At 24.1% G+C, this 20,300-nt stretch overlaps 4 protein-coding genes across 8 annotated transcripts; 3 read left to right on the forward strand and 1 right to left on the reverse strand.

The window, feature by feature from the left end:
* Positions 1-1,045: 1,045 nt before the first annotated feature.
* LOC113556884 (arrestin domain-containing protein 3-like) lies at positions 1,046-4,633 on the forward strand. Its single transcript, XM_026962097.2, has 6 exons — positions 1,046-1,296; positions 1,358-1,540; positions 2,117-2,325; positions 3,149-3,331; positions 3,410-3,601; positions 3,665-4,633. The coding sequence occupies exons 1-6, from the start codon at positions 1,182-1,184 to the stop codon at positions 3,899-3,901; spliced, it is 1,119 nt and encodes a 372-aa protein (XP_026817898.1). The 5' UTR covers positions 1,046-1,181; the 3' UTR covers positions 3,902-4,633.
* On the reverse strand, positions 3,186-17,992 carry LOC113556885 (E3 ubiquitin-protein ligase RNF126-like). Of its 3 annotated transcripts, XM_026962100.1 has the most exons (11): positions 17,851-17,992; positions 17,570-17,618; positions 17,199-17,417; positions 17,005-17,115; positions 15,095-15,204; positions 14,107-14,202; positions 13,877-14,043; positions 13,577-13,692; positions 12,622-12,737; positions 12,238-12,398; positions 3,186-3,322 (listed from the first exon to the last, which is right to left on the reverse strand). In XM_026962100.1, exons 3-11 carry the CDS (start codon positions 17,286-17,288, stop codon positions 3,312-3,314), a joined length of 978 nt encoding a protein of 325 aa, XP_026817901.1. In that variant the 5' UTR covers positions 17,289-17,417; positions 17,570-17,618; positions 17,851-17,992; the 3' UTR covers positions 3,186-3,311. The 3 variants fall into 3 exon arrangements, with proteins under 3 accessions (XP_026817901.1, XP_026817900.1, XP_026817899.1); XM_026962099.1 differs by lacking the exon at positions 3,186-3,322 and having other exon boundaries at positions 12,005-12,398; positions 13,877-14,040; XM_026962098.1 differs by lacking the exon at positions 3,186-3,322 and having other exon boundaries at positions 12,005-12,398.
* LOC113556883 (arrestin domain-containing protein 3-like) lies at positions 5,254-9,177 on the forward strand. Of its 3 annotated transcripts, none has more exons than XM_026962095.2 (7): positions 5,254-5,404; positions 6,189-6,383; positions 6,487-6,639; positions 7,090-7,298; positions 8,066-8,248; positions 8,310-8,495; positions 8,570-9,177. In XM_026962095.2, exons 2-7 carry the CDS (start codon positions 6,269-6,271, stop codon positions 8,978-8,980), a joined length of 1,257 nt encoding a protein of 418 aa, XP_026817896.1. In that variant the 5' UTR covers positions 5,254-5,404; positions 6,189-6,268; the 3' UTR covers positions 8,981-9,177. The 3 variants fall into 3 exon arrangements, with proteins under 3 accessions (XP_026817896.1, XP_026817897.1, XP_028044500.1); XM_026962096.2 differs by having other exon boundaries at positions 5,257-5,404; positions 6,194-6,383; XM_028188699.1 differs by lacking the exon at positions 5,254-5,404 and having other exon boundaries at positions 6,044-6,383.
* A 147-nt stretch (positions 17,993-18,139) lies between the features above and the next one.
* LOC113556887 (3-ketodihydrosphingosine reductase) lies at positions 18,140-19,867 on the forward strand. The gene is made up of 7 exons (XM_026962101.1): positions 18,140-18,456; positions 18,514-18,679; positions 18,834-18,979; positions 19,038-19,229; positions 19,317-19,484; positions 19,560-19,661; positions 19,741-19,867. Exons 1-7 carry the CDS (start codon positions 18,346-18,348, stop codon positions 19,855-19,857), a joined length of 1,002 nt encoding a protein of 333 aa, XP_026817902.1. The 5' UTR covers positions 18,140-18,345; the 3' UTR covers positions 19,858-19,867.
* The last annotated feature ends 433 nt before the right edge of the window (positions 19,868-20,300 follow it).

The raw sequence follows: 20,300 nt of genomic DNA on the forward strand, positions 1-20,300 counted from the left end.
ATAACATATTTCGCTAAGGGTCTTACAAATCATAGCATTGGCACTCTCTATGTTCCTTACTTTATTCTCATTAACTTAAAATCAAATGCTTATTAATAAAAACTCTTAATTTAATGTTTATACATACAAATATATAGGTTTTTATTTCAAAATCAATTATTAGCAAATAATGAAGTATAAGAGTGAAAGCAATAAGGACAATATTAAATATTACGGTTGTATGTATTTTAAGTATATCATAATAAATCTTCTAAAATTATTTGATAAATTAATTGATGTGGTATTGTACTACATGAAACATTATGATTTACATTGTAATTAGGCCTTACTAGAGGTAATGACTTCATATAATATAAATTTAAATTGTTTTTAATTGCTTACTTTAAGTTAGTGCTGAAATTTAATTCATTTATATATTGTACTATTCAGTAAATTCAATATTAAACAACCAAGTAAATAATTTATGTAATATTTAATAGTTATAATTTATTTTTTTGTTTTTAACTGTTCTATATTACAGTGTTTCCTAACTTTTTTATAATGACAGCTATCTAACTTCTTGTTGGATATAAATGTATAATAGAGTAATATTAATAATAATTTTTATTAAAAGCAATTTTATCATTTAATTTTAATTTAGTGATAAAATAAAATGATACTCAATTATGTTAGCTATAAAAATTATTTTTCTTGTTATTAATTTATGAATAGCAAATTTGGTTGTAAATCAAAAATATTTTGTGATCCAATTTTGTATTGCGACCCATATGTTAGAAAAAATTGGTACCTATAGTATATATTAATTACAATTTAGGAATAATAGTTTACCATAGATGTACTAAATGTTTCATCCTTTGTAAATTAATAAAAATATTCATTCTTATCTAAAGCCTAATATGATGAAGTGCATAACAAATACACACACACATACACATATATTTATTTTCTCAGAATTGGTCATACTTACTTAAGAATTACTTATCCAAACGTTATATTATTATAAATTAATAAACTTTGTAACCTTATTTAATTGTCAACAAATATTTAGTATGAGAGCTCAGAGCATACCGTAATTAATAATGATAAGAATATTCATTAGTTCATTCAGTTTTAATATGTTTTAAAATTCAACATAAGTACATATTATACTGTATGTAATACACAGTTTTAACTAAAATAATATGGATGTGAACAATGTACATATTATATTTGATAATCCAACAGCAGTTTTTTTCCCTGGTGAAATAATTACAGGACGAGTTCTAATTGTTGTTAGCAATTTTATTAAAATAAAAAGTAGGTAAAATAAATTATTGATATATTAAATTTATAAAATAAAATTTGTTTTATGTTTCAGAAGTAAAATTAAAATTTAAAGGAGAAGGTAATGTGTCATGGAGAGAACATAATCTTATGTCCAGAAGAAATAGTAGGAATGGAAATAGAAAGCATAGCCTTACACATAATAAGGCTAAAACTGAAAGATATACTGCAAAAGAAGAATATTTTAATCACAAAATAATATTAGCGGGTGGGGAACGTAAGTGAATATTTTAATATAATTAATTATTATTAAATATTGAAATAATTATATAAATATCATAAATATTGTATGAACAGATTTAGTAGTCTGCTGAAGTTATCTATTTTAAGGCAATTGCCTCAAGTCAAAAATTGGCAGGTGGGTAGATGGATACCAGGCAATAAATTAAGTGTGATAAAAATCTTTAGTAATAAAATTTAGACTATTAAGAAAAAAATTTAGATTAAAATCTATGTATGCATAGTTGGTCAAATTATAGTTTATCTCAGGTCTAAAAATTGTTCAGTACGCTATTAAATAAATTGATTGTTTGAACAATTCATTCCATTGTTGCAATAAAATAATCAGTTAAATAGTATCTAATTTAGTATTTTTCAGTAATTTATATTTTAAATTTATAAATTATAACTACAAAACATTTTTTTTAATTTTTTATTGCAAATTATTAATAATAATAATTCAGACAATTGCATTTATAAATGTTATAAATATAATAAAAAATAAGTTGATATTTATGTAACATAATCAGATTTAATATTTTTCTAATTAATAAAAATATTTTGTATGTTTTAGGAAAATTACATTTAAATGAAGGGGAACATGTTTATCCATTTAGTGTTTCCTTACCAGACCACTTACCATCAACATTTGAAGAAGAGTATGGACGTGTACAATATACAGCCAAAGTAGTAATTAATGTACCTTGGGATATCAAAAAAGGTAAAGAAATTACATTTGAAGTTGTTTCTGCCTTAAATTTGAATGATGACCCATCCTTAGCTGTAAGTATAAGTTAAAACATGTTTAATTTTATATCGTTGAAGATTTAGGTTAATAGTTATAATATTCAAACAAGTTTGGTTTGCCATTTCCAGTAAAAATTAAAATTAAATTTCTGGAATTTAAATTTTTTATTTTTTAAGAGTTAAAAACTTGAACTCAGAACTTTGCTTTGAAATTTTTAAATAAAAATAAAAGATGTGGGTGGGTGAATAGGATTATCCAATCACTCATTAGTCATCGATAGTTGGATTCCTATGATAGATAAATTATGAATGTATAATGGCTATTGGTCATGGTAAAATTGCTGTACACCTGTACCCACAGATACATATAAATAATACCATTTTTATTGTACTCGATATAACTATATAGGTACCAAAGTTTAAAACCTTTCAGTAGGTAGTATACTTGATAAATGTAAAAAAAAACTACTTGAAAATTAAATAAATTAGAGTCAACAGGCGATAAAAACATTAACTTTCCAATTCATTTTTAAATCCTTAGAGCTGAATTTCTAAAAATCTCTTTCCCAGAGCTTGCCTACATTTATAAAGAATATAATAATATATTTATTATATAGATAAAATATACAGTTTTTCATAAATATGACAATACCATACATAATAGGTATTTATATTGTACGTTTAAATACTTGTAAATAAAAAATATGTTAAAATTTTAAACCTTCATTGTATACATACAAATATACAATATATATATGTTATATAGAAAAACCAATTTAAATACAATAATGCCTCATTAAATCTAATAAAAAAATGTCATAAATAATAATTTAGCTAACTACTAAAATTATACTTGCAGGAACCTAAAATACTAGAAAGAGAAAAGTTTTACTGTTGTTGTTGTTGCAAGTCTGGACCAATGACAATGATTGTCTATGTACCTTATACTGGTTTTGTTCCTGGAGAATCTATACCGGTTACAGTTGAACTGGATAATAACAGCAATGTAGATGTAGATTCTATTAAAATAAAACTGGAAAGAGTAATAATTATGAGATAATATATTAAATAAGATGATATTAATTGATTTTAAGAATTAATTTTGTTTTCTATTAAATAGGTATTGAGATTTAAAGCACGATTTCCAAGTAGTAAAATAAAATCCAAACCATTTAAGATTGTTAACATATGTTTAGATGGTATTGAAAAATACACTTCAAAAACCCGCATGGAACAAATTAAAATCCCACATAGTTTGACAATACCAAATTTAAAACATTGCGGTATTATAACTGATACATATTCTCTAAATGTAATTACATCACATAATGTTATGTTATGAAAATAAAATAATTCTATTGTTTTGTTTTTGTAGGTCGAGGCTTGCGTTAATGGCGGATATATAAATGAAGTAATTTCTGTTAATATAAAATTGGGTAATACACCATTGACAATAGCTACCAATGTTCGTCAATTTGATTATTCTTTCCAATCGTTGAATCAAAATTACTTTTCAAACGAACAAATTCCAACAAATCCTCTTCCATCAGTAGGGTTTACTGAGCCAATTTCAGTTCCTGGATATGCTCAACTAGTAATTCAAAGTAACTAATTATATTCTGTTCCACACAATAATCTATAAAATTGGACGATTCTCGCACAAAACAGTTAACTTCATAATCTGCACACCCAGATCCACTAACACCTTGTCAATTTTCGGATCCAGAAATAGTAACTGATATATTAATACATAGCATCTATTAGTACATTATTCATCAGGCTAAATTTATTTGTAGTACATAAATTATCGTTTATCTACTTCCATAGAAAATATCCGAAATATTAGATTCATAAAATTTATTTTTTCAACTACCAATGTATACTATTCAACTATCAGATTATCTAACTATTTATAAAATTAGAATCAAATTTGCTATAACTTGATCATGGGAGTAACTAGAATTTAATAGTTATTCAAGGGCTAGAGTCCTAGAAAACCAAAATTAAAAATAATTTGAAGGCTAATTGAGGCTAAAAAGTAAAACTTTATGGGGGGGGGCTATATATAAATGCGAGGATGCTAAGATGTTTCTCCCCTAATTATGCCGATGAACTTAATTGAAGCAAATTACACATAGTATTCAATATTTACATTAAACATATGATGTGAACTACAAATCAAAATAAAGAAATTTTAAATGAAATGGCAGGTTCTAATGGTCTTATACAGATAATTAAGTTTAATTATTTAGAAACAATTATAAAAGAAAAAATTGTCACTAAGATAACATCAAGGTATCATGGAATTATACATTTAATATTTTAATCTATACATGATGGCCGATCATAGAATTAAATTCATATTTTATTATTTTATGAACATAAATATTTTATTGAATAAAATTGTTGTAATAATTTTAATCTATCTTTTGATTTTATAAAATATATAGTTCCTTCAATAGCTTAAATCTTATTAGTATTAATGATTGAAACGTAATATTTGAAACAGTATATACTTTATTATGATGATACGTTTTTGTGATTCTAAATAATATTATATTTAAATGTTTAAATAATTTATAAAATATAAATAATAATAATACAGTTACAAAAGTTTTCATTTATAGTACCTATAATCTAAATAATAGTATATTAGTCATTATTGAAGTGGTTAGATATCTCACACTACTTACATTTACACGTCATAATATCCAATATCTTAGTTATAAATTTATAATATTGGTTTTTATAATCTCATACATTTTATTATTATTTAGTTTTATTGACATACCTACCTATATACTATTTTTTACCTGTTTAACATTGAGAGATAATTATGTTATAGATCATACTCATGTTATATATTATTATGCAAGAGATACAGCTTAGAAATGTGTAAATATTTGTTTATATTAGTATTTTAGATAAGACTCTATCATGAAAAAATACATACTATCTATCCTAACTTCAATTAGTAAATTGGGAATATCATAAAAAGTTGTGTTCTGTATCTTTTAACTTATATAGTTGTATAAAAAAGAAAATTTGTTTTTTTTTTATTTTGTCGAATATTTTTAATTTGAAATTCCAATTTAATGTTAATAAAATTGTTTAGGTAAGTACATATTTTTAGTTGTTTAATAATGCTTCCATGTGAAAGTGAATACATATTATACATATATAAGGTATACTATCCTACAGTTAGTCTATAATTCCATAGTAGCTACAAGCTATTATATAATATTAAATACTTCTTAAAATTAGATCACTTTTTAAGAAAAATTAAAAACTTATTCATTTGATATTTAATGAAAATTGTCATATTAGTTATTGTGATATAAATTTAAATATGAAATTATGATATTGATGTTGAGTTGCTAGTTTAAAGTTGGTCCTTTTTTATAAAAATCTATACTTAGTTATTTTCTTCTTTATCTAATTATCTATAGTGTATGAATGACGCAACAAAAAATAAAACGTAATATTATATTATATAACTTAAGGAGTAATTTTTCAAGATTTTAAAGTAAACAAGTGATAGATTTTTTTAATTGAATTAAAACTGGGTAAAAATTTTAAGTGTTTTTAAAATTTTAAGTTATTCAGATGACAGCAGTGATTAGGGGACAATTTTCAATATCTTCCAAAAATACTTAGTAATCAGTTACAGTTTAACTCATGTAATAACACACTTGAATGTTTTTTAAGAAACATAAAATTATGTTGTATTTAATGTAAATAATAAAAATATTTGTATTTTTTAATATTTTTAATACATATTGACACATGTTGTAATACATAGTTTTTAAATTTAGAATTGGATTGTGATGTATATTATTGAAATATTATTGTAATTATGTATTATTAAATATACTATATTCATTTATATTTGAATGAAGCATAGAAAGTATGTGGTAGACCACATATGACATGTAAAAACATGCAATAGACTGTATATAACAAGAATACCAAAATCACAATGGGTATGCAAGATATACAGATCATTTTTGATGATCCAACAGCAGTATTTAAGCCCGGCCAAACCATTACTGGACGAGTCTTAATTCAAACTAGTAGTTCTGTGAAAATCAAAAGTAAGTTTTATTAGACAAGATAGCACATGGTAGATTATAAAAAATAGTAAATTGAATGTATATTAGTAAATATTGGAATGTTAACAACTGGATGTTTTTATAGGTATAAAATTGAAATTCCGAGGAGAAGCTAATGTTCGTTGGACTGAAACTAGATCTCGGAAAAACAAAGATGGTGAAAGTGAAAATCATTTAGTTAGTTATTCTGCAAGAGAAGAATATTTTAAAAATAAGATTTTTCTGGTAGGTGCAAAAGGTAAGAATATAAAAATAATTTATTTTATTATTTTTATAACAACTTTAATACGTTGGTATTACCCTCAAAAGTGAATTTCCTTTCAGCGCCTTCACCAAAATTCTATAGTTTTAAAATTGTACAAACAAAATATCTGAGGAAGTTTTAATATTTTTTATCTCAGAAGTGAGTTTCATACCTTCAAAATGTTATAGTTAGTAACTATATTATTTATAAATTATAATTTTTCATCAAATGTAAGATTTGACAATAAAATAAAAATATTTTGCATACCATTAAAATCAACCAATGTGCAATCTTGGGTGTGCTTGTCTAGGCTTGCCACTCCTGAACTATACTGGGCTATACCTAATTCAGCAGTTTACTATTAATAATACAATTTGGTATAGGATAAGTTGGAAGTCTTAAATCTTTATTTTTATTCTATTTATATTTAATTATTATTTTTAGGTGAATCCCAATTGGAAGTCGGTGAATATGTTTATCCATTTAATTTTTCTTTACCGCATCAATTACCATCAACATTCAATGGTAAATATGGGAAAATATGTTATATAGTAAAAGTTAAAATTAATATACCTTGGAAAAAAAATATAGAGAAAGAAATAATGTTTGAAATTATTTCTCCTATAAATTTAAATGATGATCCATCATTAGCTGTAAGTATAATATTTTTATTCTGAAATTATAATTAATTCCCTAAAAATATATACAACATAACTATTAATTACATAAGATCTGTGTCATCTGTCATTCCTGGGACTCACTTGTAATGTATAATGATAATGTTATTAAGATGAAACAGCTATCTTCCATTAGGTGATCTACTGTTTCATATACTACTGAATTATAAATATGAGAATAATAAATAATCTGATTGAGCTACGATATCAGTTTCATTATGATTATTAATATTTATTTTGTCTATTTTAAACTGGTAATATAATTGATTCATTCATTCAAATATTGTGAAAAATCTAAGTACTTGAAAATATTGTCTTTAATTATATTTAAAAATTCCAAAATCAGAATTTGAAAGTATCCATGATTTAAGTATAAAAATGGGATGAGCATGCTTAAAAAATTATCGTGTATATTAACTGTTTGATTTTCTCTACTATTGTTCTTTCTCGATATTATGTAGAGAATTTTGTAGATAATTCTTTATAAAAAGCTTTAGAAATATTAATACTGATTTTAACTTATAAATTTATAATATTAAAAAAAATTAGTAGTAGCTTATAGATTTATTTTTTATTTTATGAAATTATTAATGATGCGCAATGGTTTTTATTACCTTATTGGAATTGAGAGGAAGCAGTGTACTTTGGATTATTTAAGACTATTTACGTCACTGTCTATTTCTTATATTTCTAAGAGGTTGTAGTAATAGTCAATAGATGTATATTAACGTGTCAATTTTTAGGAGCCTAAGAAAAAATTAAAAGAAAAGTTTTACTGTTGCTGTTGCTGTAAATCGGGCCCTATGACATTGATAGCATGCATCCCTTATAGTGGTTTTGTACCCGGACAATCTATACCAGTTACAGTTGAATTGGACAACAACAGCAATATGGATGTAGATACTATTAAAATAAAACTGGATAGAGTAATAATCTTTTCATAATATAATTATAATATAGATTTTAAGAACTTGTTGTATTTTATAGACTTTAAAATTTATAGCCCCTAGAAATGAAATAAAGTCTGAACTATTCAAGATTGTTAACGTATACATAGATGGTGTAGAAAAACACACTTCGAAGACACGTGTAGTACAACTTCAAATTCCAAATGGTTTAGTGATACCCAATTTAAAGCATTGTGGAATTATGTCTGATACATATATTTTAAATGTAATTATGCTGCATAATATTATGTTTTGAGCAGATAATTTAATAAATAACTAATATGTATTTTATTGTTGTAGGTTGAGGCTTGTGTTAAAGGTACACATTTAAATGAAGTAGCTTCTCTTCAAATAATATTAGGTAATACGCCATTAACAATAGCTAACAATGCTCATCAATTTGATAGTTCTTTTCAACCATTGAATCAATATTATTTTCCAAATGAACCAATTTCAACAAATCTTTTTCCATCTGTGGGTTTTAATGATTCAACTTTGATTCCTGGATATGCTCAACTGGAAGTGCCAAATAACCAACCATGTACTGTGCCACAATTAGCTTCTCAGAATCTAGAAAATAGTATGATTCTTACACAAAACAATTTACTGAACATTCAATTAGCTGGATTTCCAGATCCACCACCACCATATCAATTTGCAGTTACAGAAAATACATCTGAAATTCCTACAACTTTTATTAAGAAAAATTAGATGGTGACCTACAACTAAAAACAATGGTAGTAATAGTCAATGGTCCTAGACAATTTATAGACTACTAACTTTTAAACAATGATCAGATAATTTTGGCATGATCTTTAGTTGTGTTTATTATATTTATTTTGTTTTATTAATTTGTGAAAAACTTTATCATAAGAATACTGAATACTAACTACTTTTCAATGATAAGTTTTAAATATTTGTATTTGAATTTATAAATTATACTCTTTTATAAAAATATATAAATATTTCACAAAAAAAAAAAAAAAAAAACAATCATGAATAAATGAGAAGTTTTCTAAGATATTATGTAAGAAAAGTGTTATTTACAATAACTTGTTTTAAAACTTAGTTAATTTAACAAAATTTAAAAACATTGAAAGTAATACTATTGTCACTATAATTACTCATGAGAAAAAAAAATAATGCAAGTGTAACAATATTACTTTTGTATTTTGGTAACAATGTAAAAGTAATATAATAATCTAGTAACTTAATTACTTTTTGAAAAGTAATTTATCCAACAGATATTAAAAGAAGTATAGAAGACAGAAACTTATTGAGAAGAGTAGTATAAACTATACATTTATAACCATTTGAAAAACTAATAAACCTAAAGAAGATGAATTTAAACAACAATTTATTAATTTTATTTTTATTCCTAATGATAATCTAATTTCTCTAAAAGACTATAAATAGGCAAACAAAAGAAAAAAATAACTAATTTGATTTTATTATTAAATAACCAGTTTATAAGTTTAATCTAAGATTATAAATAAATACTTTTCTTTATCAAAATGACTTACATTTTTACCACTATTTGCATTCAATGATAAATGTTCAAAAATAATTTGAATTTTACATTGTTAAACGCAGACTTCTTTAAAAATATTTTACGATTATTAATATTGTGATTATACCAATCAGTTATATGGACATAACATGAGGCAAACTTAAAAATTTGTATTGGTAGATTATTCTTAAATTGTTTGCTAAATTTATACAAATAGATATAAGATTATATTTTCCTAATCCTTATTTTGAATAAAAAATGTTTTTGAAACGTAAAAAAATGTATAACAATCTATAAAATGATTAAATGGCTCAAAGTAATTTAAATTCATCTTAAATAATAACACTTACTAATCACCAATAATATATATAAATAATTAATTAAAATTTTAACAATACACAAATTTCCATGAAGTACTATGATGAATAATTATAGTTATCTATTATTAAATAAATAATTTGAATTTAGTTGTTATAACTAATAATTTATCAAAACTTTATTAATTTAAATTAGGAAATGTATGATAAAATAAAAAAGTATATGTGTTTATATAATTTACAACACTATTTTGACTTATATAAGAGTAACATCAGACAATTACTGATTTTCTTCCAATTTGATCAAATCATTTCCATAAATTAAATCAGTTTTAACTCCTCGTCAATCGTCAACTTTTGTATCTGATAATCTGACAAGATTGAAAAATTATTTTGCTGTATTATAGCTAATTTTAGCACGATGTAAGCTAAGCACTAGGTAGTAGTTGAAATAATATAATGATGCTCCTGAAAATGCAGCATTTGACACATATTAGCTATATCTATGTAAGGAATGTGCTTAAGAAGGTTTAATACCTAAATATATTACAAAAAAACCTTTTGAATATTTTAAATATTATTCAAATAATTTTTAAAAGTATTTTTCATAACAGTGAATTAATAATATATCCCTTGTAGATTATGATGTGAATTCTGAATGTCACATTATCTTTTGTTGAAGAGGATTTCATGGTAATGTGATGGGGATTTTAAAAATATAATAAACGTGTTGTTATATATACGATAGTAAAAATAATAAGCATTTATTTAATTAGTAATGATAAAAATTAAATATAAATTATGGTAATTTTTAATAACTTTGCACCCCAAAGTTTCCAATTTATTACATGTTATAGTTCAAACTTTAAATGTATCATAATTTTAATATATTTTCTATTAAATGAATAATTTAGTAAAAGTTATTAAATTCTCAAATATATTATAAACTAGTTCATAACATAATACAGTTTAATTAAATTAAATTTAGAACTCCAACACAATATTGATTAGTTTTAAAATATTTTTATTTACAATCATTTATTTTCTATTTATATCTAAGCGAAAGAATTCAAATACATTTTAGGATATTATAAAATGGTTTATGAAAATAATAAACAATAATTCAACCAAATATGACTATACACATATGCTTTCAATAATAAATATAAAATAAATAATTAATCATATAATATAATTTTTATAAAAACCATTGTGGTTTTAATAAAAAAATAATGAATAGAAAAAATTATAAATGTGAAGTTAAAACAAATTAACATTCAACAAAATAATTACAGCAAATGTTGTCTCTAATACACATATTTTCATTATTTTGTTTAATATACATAAAACACAAAAATTATAATATTAAATTTAACTAAATCTACATTGGATGATATTTTGTACAAATTTTATTTTAGTTATCTAAAATTTAACCCATTATAGTATTAAAAGCATAAAATATAAATTAAATTATTTATTAAAATTACGAATTTTAGTTTCATAACATTGAATAGCATATATAATGTATAGTGTAGATAAGTAAACATAATTTAAATTAAGTTTTATAATGAAAAAAAGACAACAATTTTAACAATCAATTGGTAAAATTGAAATTTACCAGTTGGGTAGAAAACAAGCATTATAATGTCTACTTATATATTAAAAATATTTGATAAATAACTAATTACAATTGAGACTCGGGTGAATTGAAATAGTGCAATTGAAATATATTTTAATTCACGTATATAGGAATTTATATATAGATATATATATATATATATTATATATATATGTAAAATACCTTTTGAAATAATAAACTGCCAATTACTAGTAAAATGATGAATCGTCATCAATTATTGTTATTATGTTATAAAAATAATCATAAATGATTTAAAAAAAAGTGTTTGATTAATTGTTATTAATTGAATATATTTCTTTCATTTTCATGTATTAAACAGTAAACTCATATTGTACTAAAATCATACTTGTTTTTACTAGAAAAGACTAGGAATTATTTGCATTATTCACTGCAGGTAAATTTTGATCATGGTCAGTTTCCATAGGTTCAACATCAGCAGTTGAAGTTGACAACCGTTGGTCACGTAAGTTTCTAGCTGTGACGGATGAATAAGTGGACATACCTGATGCTGCAGCTGGAGTCTGTGTAGCTGATGATGATGACACAAGTGGAAGTGGTAAACTAATACCAAGTTGTGTAGGCCAGTCAGATGACGTAGATGCCATATCATAATCATTCATTCCCCATACTGGATCAGTATTAGTACGCGGATTACTACGAGCTCTATTAAAATATTAATATTAATTAATTAAATCAGTAAATCTGAAAAATGCAATATTGTTAATAATTTTTAACAATTATAAAGTATAAAAAGTAAAAATATTCAATATAAATAATTATGATACTAGATTTACATTCAACATTTTAAATTTAAATGTAAAGTTTAATTACTTTCTTCATTAAAAATTTAAAAATATGATACAAATTATATTTATATATATCAAACCTAATGAGTGCTGCTAAATTAGGTCCAACACCTAAACTGATTCCTAGTGGATCTGAATTCATTGAACTTAACCCATCATCTGCTAAATATTTACGACAAATTGGACATGTACCATGCTATAAAAATAAAAATAACACATATATAATATTATTTATTAGGTATAAGAAAAGTCCAATCATCTATTAGAAATCAGATTTTACTAATAAATGCTAGGAATTTAGTAATGGCATTTAGTTAATGTTGAAGACATTTAAACTTATACTAAAAAAATTTAGTTCAGCTGATCTATCTACGATGTAAAAAATATTTTTAGTATAATAATGTAATATTTTCAGCATGTGATTAGTAAATCCTAGCATTTATTAGTAAAATTTTTTTAAATTTTTTTATAAAATCAATAATAAAACTTAAATTATACTGCAATACGTAGTCATAGGTTTATCGTATTAGATCTATACGTTAATTAAATAGTCTAATAAATGAGTTTTATCTTTTAACTTAACTTATATTTAAAAAATTATAATTTGTAAAACAATAACTAGATAAATCATAGAATTGTTTTTTTAATTAATACAATATAAAATTAATTTTAAAATTTGAATATTTAAATGAGACAATTTTTTTTATTTTCACTTGATTGAGATATCCAACCACTGTTATCAATGAGTTGGTTATAAACGCTAACATTAAAATAAATCAATACACAAAGATAGTCTAGGAAATGTGTTGATAATTAAAAGAATTTATTAAATAAATTCATATGGCATAAGATTTAAGCTCATGACTCAGAACATCATATTATGAGTTATACTGACACATAATCAACTTAGCAACTACAATCTTATCAATTTAACGTTGATGCTCTCCTAAACAGATCATTGCACATGTTTTAGGGCTGAAGAGAAAAGTGACTGTGACCAAAATACAACTCAAAAATAAAAAAAATAAAACTTACCAATTCTAACCAAGGTATAATACAGTCTTTATGAAACATATGATCACAAGCTAGTTTCATTACTTTTTCGTCAATTGTAAAATCTTCCCAACAAACAGAGCATTGGAGTTTCAAATCTAAAAATTAAAATCCTTTTTTAATTTTAAGAGAATTAATAATTTTTATTTTTAAATAATTATCAATAAATGTTATAATATAGAAGTGTATAGTTCAATTAACATCTTTGTCATACCAATTATCGAAGAGATTTATAACTAAAATCCATATTATAATAAAATATAATTATAAAAGTATTTTTACCTAAATGTTCTTGAGAAATAACTGCTGTAGGAATTTCTTGTATTTTCTCTTTTGTTAATGGAGGAGGTCCAGCTCCATCAATCTGATTTAATAACTGTGATACAATTGAATCTAATCCATCTCTTCCCCAAACATAATCACCAGGGTTACCAAGTAAAAATCTACTGCTGAAATTTTAATTTACAAGAGGTAAAGTTTTGATACTAACGATTATAATATAATTTTCTTACACTGGACTTCCACCTGATCGAGCATAATCAGCAAAGTTGACAATGACATCTTCTACTAAATTTTCAATTGTCCCACCTGAACTACGCCTTGGGCCTCTGAAATAATATATATTTTTTAGACGATAAATAAACTATGATTTAATAGGCTATATTATTTATTTTTATTATACTTGTAAATTTTTTTTTTTATTAAGTACCTTGGTTTAATTAAATATATTTAATAAATTTAAAAGTTCTATAAATACATTAAAAAATATTCTTTAAAAAAACTTGATATCATTTTATCATTTAATTTAATTATAACTCAATAAACTCCACAAAATACATGAATTGTATCTTATACTAAGGAGTAAGGATAATATAAAACAATTTAAACTACTAAATAGTAGGTTCAAAATATCTAGTTATTTCCACTGACATTGTCTAGTGTGTATAAAACTAAATCAGTACATGATAATAATAGTTTATGCATCTGCAGAAAGATATACAAGTTGAAATTGTAGAATGTGTTAAGGACAATGTAAAATACAGGCTTTATAGTGTATATACCTTGAATCCATATCCATTCATTATATTTAACCTAAGTGTTAAGATATTGGTATTTTTAAATTAAAAATAACAAAACTATATTGATTATGCTAAATGTACATTCACTGATCTATGTTATTTTAGGCTTATTATCTAAGTTTTTTATTGTTAACTATAAAGTAAATCTACTTTTAAGTTATAAATATAAATGAGAATTTCAGAAACTTAATAACAGACAAAAAAATAAATTCTGCTATTAGTTGCATCCACACATTAATTAAAATATAAATGTTATACATAATATATACAATATATAATGTAAGTTACATCAAATTTTATAGATTGTGCCTATCATGCTAAGACATAACCCGTAGACATGCCTATGAAATTGAATTGAAATAGATAAATTTTAGTAACTACTAAAAATATATCCTTAAAACATCAATATTTGTTTGTTTACCTTCCAGGTTGTAATGTCATTAGATGAGGACCTCTTGTTGTAAATCTACGACGACGAATATTTGACCTCCGTCTTCCTGCTAGTTCACCATCTCCTAATATTCCATTCACCTAAACATGTTATAAAATAAAAATTGAAGATCCATAGTCATAAATTAATATAAATCATTTAACTATAACTCTTATTTAATTTATCTATAATGGTTTCCTATAATTATTCAATAAGTTAGTGATGAGAATGTGAGATGATGGCATATTTTAAATGACTTATACCATTTTACATAAAAATAAAACGACTATTACCATTTTATATTCTGATAGATATAGAATTAACAGAATCCGAACAGTAAAATATAATATTTTTAGTTTAATATTCAAAATTGTAATCAAGAAGTATCTTAAATGTCTGAAATAATTAAAAAATAAATATAATTTTTTCAAGTACCTCTTGATCTATACAACATTTTTATGGTCGATATCTTTTTTTTATATAATATACTGACGATACCGCTATTTTTGCTACCAGTTAAAATCCAAGCTAAGTTACCAAAGTACTTCTAGATCAAGCAAACAAAATCGATACATGCGCTAAATCATGGAGAATCAAAAGGAATACCAATAAATCTTCACATCAAAAAAAATTTCCTTGAAGTGTCCTCAATTATGAACATCTCTATCCAAACAGAAATTAAATACTTAAGCATTAGATATAACTATTGATACAAGATTAACCTGGGGTTCCCATTTAAAAGTAAAAAGGAAGAGAACAAAAGACTCTATCTCCTTTGTCCTTTCCTTAACTCCAAAATACCTCTTTAAGACAACTTATATTTAAAGGAATCATAAGGTGGGTTCAGTCTTATTGAATTGCAATTTGGGGTTCTGCCAAACCTTCCAATATCAGACCAATCCAAGCTTAACAATCAATTGCACTGAGGTCTTTACATAACTTAAAATTAAGTACCACCACTGAACTCACTAAAATAATGTACAAATACTTCCATCATATTTTAAACACACTAATATCAAACATGTTCACCACCATACAGACTCAAAGGTAAATGTGTAAAGATCTATAAATTAAAAATAGATGTGCTACCTATAGATTTTATCCAGCACACTATTCACGTCAATTTTTTTTAATCAAGTAAATATCTAATTATAATATGTAGTTTATATAGTTTATAAACTATAATAATTGTGTATAAATTGAAATTTTCTTCTAAAAGAAAAAAAAATTTCTAAAATTAGTTATGTACAACATATCCGTTTTACATTTAAGATTGTATTATTTAATGTACTTATCAAAGTATTTACTTAATGCTTATTTAATTTATACATCATTTAAAAATATAATAAATTAGAATACAAGTTCTTATTTCGCACTGCATATTCTTTTTAAATAACTGACAAACAAAACTGCTAGTTTAATAAACTATTCATAGCTGAATAGTTTATTAAATTGTTAGATAGGTAAAGAATTAGTTTTTGAAACAGGATGAGGGAGTATAATCCTGTAAACAACTGCAGTCATTAGTCACAAAAAGGATTATCAAGATATAATATATATTATGTTCTTTATAATCACATGGTCATGGATCATGATGCTGATGCATTGAACTGGTAATTTTATTTCACAACACAGTATATGTATAAAGCTAAAATATAATTAAATGTTCATACCTAATTGAATTATAGAAAAAATTGATAACAGTATCTACATAATTAAAATTTTAAGTTATTCCCACTCACAATAAGAATTTTTTAATGAAAATTATAAAATAAAATATTAAACAATAAAAAAATATTTTATAATAACACGTAACTTGGTTTAAAACTATTTTAATCTCTGATAAGTTGTCACTTACTTTACTTCAAAAATAGTATGAGTAAAATCTATTAATTACATACCATAAAGTGTGCATTAGAAAAAACCAATTCGTCATCATCTAGTTCTTCAGGAGTTTGCTGTTCTTCAACTTTTTCAATAAATCCCAAATGACATGTTGGACACGTAAAATCCTTAGAGAAAATAGTTTAGTATTGCCAAGCATAAATCAATAAGTTTGTTGTAAACACTTGTAATGGGAATACTTAATACATACATCAGCTACGCTCCCTATTTCGGCATCACAGCTGTGGCAAAAATAGCGATTATCTGCAATACTGTCAATAGGTCTCGATGCACTATCCATTGTATGTAACGTAGGTATGCGGTCCTATAATAAATATCAGTTGCCCGTTTCTGGCAAACTAACGTGTAACTTTCGCGAGAGTACGACAAAATGCCTATACTTTGGCTACCGAATAATATATCGTCCACACTAAAATTGAAATATATTAAAAACGAGCTACTTTTAATATGCTATTATAATAGTTTAGTTATAAGATAAAATGTAGATGAAGAATATTAAGTTATCCTTATCCTCAACACTCGAATTCGTAATTTTGTAGTTTGTACTGATAAGAAAATTACCTTTTTTTAAGTTCTTGCAGGCTCGCGTCATCACAAAATCGATTGTTTTCTAAACGTAACATATACATATTAAATTATATAAATGATAATCTATTCTGTGATTAAACATTAATTACCATGATTTATAGATTATAGATAAAATAACTTAACTTCAATATTTCGACGAGGCAATTATTAAAAAAATTTTCAAGTCGATAAATTAAATAATATTTAAAGAAACAAGTACAAATGATTTTTATAGTTGTGAATTTTAAAAATCTAAAATTAATCAAGTTACTTACCCAATGTTGGTAAAAAATATCGATGTTTGTAATGTAGTCATACTATAATATTGTACAAATTACAGCAATTAGATACATATGTATATTATAGTAATTCTCACAACTAAGGACGGTGGACTGGAGCGGCCACAAAACGTGTGGTTTTTTCGGACTGTAGGTTATAATATTGTGCTATGATTTAAGTTCTCGTGCTATTGCCTGCACTGACCCACTGGTCATACTGATACGTTAGGACGGAAATTCAAAAAATTACGTATTCCAATTTCCGAATTCAAAATTCTAATTAAAAGTTTTTGATTATCATAAATTCATAAATCATGAATCATAATGTCATAGTCATTCTCATAAATAATAAAATAACTCATCATAACTCATATTTTTATAGTACGATATTATTAACTTTTATATGTTTGTGACCGTTCATTGTTTACATTCCGTCTGACATAGAACACACACACTGAACTCTATACTCTAGTTCAGTGAACACACATCATAATGTTAGCATTTATAACTTTTGGAATCATAACTTTGTCGTTTGTTTTAGCTACAATTTTCAAATTTAAATTCGTAGCCAAGAAAAAATGCCTACTTGGTCGTCATGTTATAGTAACACAAAATAATTTTGTATATTTTTCTAGTGCATTATATTTTTATTTTTTTCAGGTCACGGGCGGTTCCAGTGGTATTGGTAAATGCATTGCTATAGAAGCTGCTAAGATAGGAGCAAATGTGACTATTGTTGCAAGAAATGAAAATAGACTTCGTTCAGCATTGGAAGAAATTAAAGGGAAATGTTCAGATAAGAATCAAAAGTTCAACTATTTGTCTGGTATATTGTGTGTTAAATATTTGAATACCAAAAAAAAGTCCATAACTAATAAAATGACTGCTCAAATAGGATATTTATCTTTACTTTATTAGATAATGAATTATTTAATAATTATTCATTAAATAAGGTTTTTAATTATTTGATTAATGTTTAGTTGATTTAGCGGGTGATTACAGTATGGTAGAAAAAACTTTTAATAATGCAATTGAAGATAATATGGGACCTTTATATTTGTTCATAAACTGTGCTGGTATGGCTATTTGTGGAACGTTAGAAGACAGTTCCACTAGTGATATAATGGTATTTTTAATATAAAATATAACATATTATATAACTAATTAGTTATTAATTGTTATAGCAAATGATCAATACTAATTTGATATCTACGATTCAAGCCACTAAAGCAATAGTGAATAAAATGAAACAAAATGGTTATGGAAGTATTGTTATAACTTCATCACTAGCATCTTTCTGTGGTATTTACGGTTTAAGTATATACTGCGCCACAAAATTTGCATTAAGAGGGTTTGCTGAAGCTTTGAGCATGGAAGTAAATAAATATTAAAAATCTGAAGATACTTGATATAATATTTACCTTGTTATATATTTTAAAATTTTTATTTATGTATTCATGTAGACAAAGAACTTTGGAGTAAAAGTGACATTGGCCTTGCCTCCTGATACAGATACCCCAGGATATGCTAACGAGTCAAAAAACAAACCACTGGAAACATTGCTGATATCTGAGACAGCCAAATTGTTTACACCAGAAGAAGTAGGAAATAAAATTCTTCAAGATGCATTAGTAATTTCAAAACTATTTTATTCTAGTATCTCGATATATACTTTTTTATTTAAATTGTCTAAATGTATTTTTTAGGATGGACATTTCTTTAGCACTGTTGGGTTTGAAGGTCTCATGATGACTATTTCTTGTGCTGGAATGGCGCCAAACACTTCTTATTTAAAATTAATATGTCAGGTATAACTTAAATATCAATTATTAATACAGTTTAAGTTACTGGCCACAGAATTTACTAATAAATTGTTATGCATTTCAGGTTTTTGGTGCTGGAATTTTAAGGCTGATAACTGTTTACTATCAAACTATGTTTGATAAAATAATTATAAAATGTAAATTAGATAGAGAAAACGTTAAAAATAATAAAACACTATAAAATAAATTTATAAAAAACTTGTTAGGTTTTTGTTAAAAATATTTGATATTATTACTATTAATTGTTGAACAAATTATTTTAAATGTTTGAAATGACATAAAACTGTTTATTTAAAATATAAAACAAATTATAAATATATATATATATTATAAAATTATATAATAAAATTTTACAATAAAAAAAAATATATATTATTGTTATAAAAACATTGCATATTTAAGTGTTTTACAACAGTTTAACTAAACAATTTTATTTATTTATTTTGTTAGTAATAAATATAATCACAAAAGTAACACCTTAATTTGTATTATCTATTATTTTAAAAATATATAATAGATAATATTTTTAAAATTATAGTATAGAGAAATAAGTAATTATTTATTAGAAAGCTATTCAACCTGTTTGTAAGTTTAAATAATTTATACTTATTATTTATTTAGTTT

The sequence above is a fragment of the Rhopalosiphum maidis genome, chromosome 1 (genome assembly GCF_003676215.2).
Source record: "Rhopalosiphum maidis isolate BTI-1 chromosome 1, ASM367621v3, whole genome shotgun sequence".
In the NCBI taxonomy this organism is placed as follows: domain Eukaryota; kingdom Metazoa; phylum Arthropoda; class Insecta; order Hemiptera; family Aphididae; genus Rhopalosiphum; species Rhopalosiphum maidis.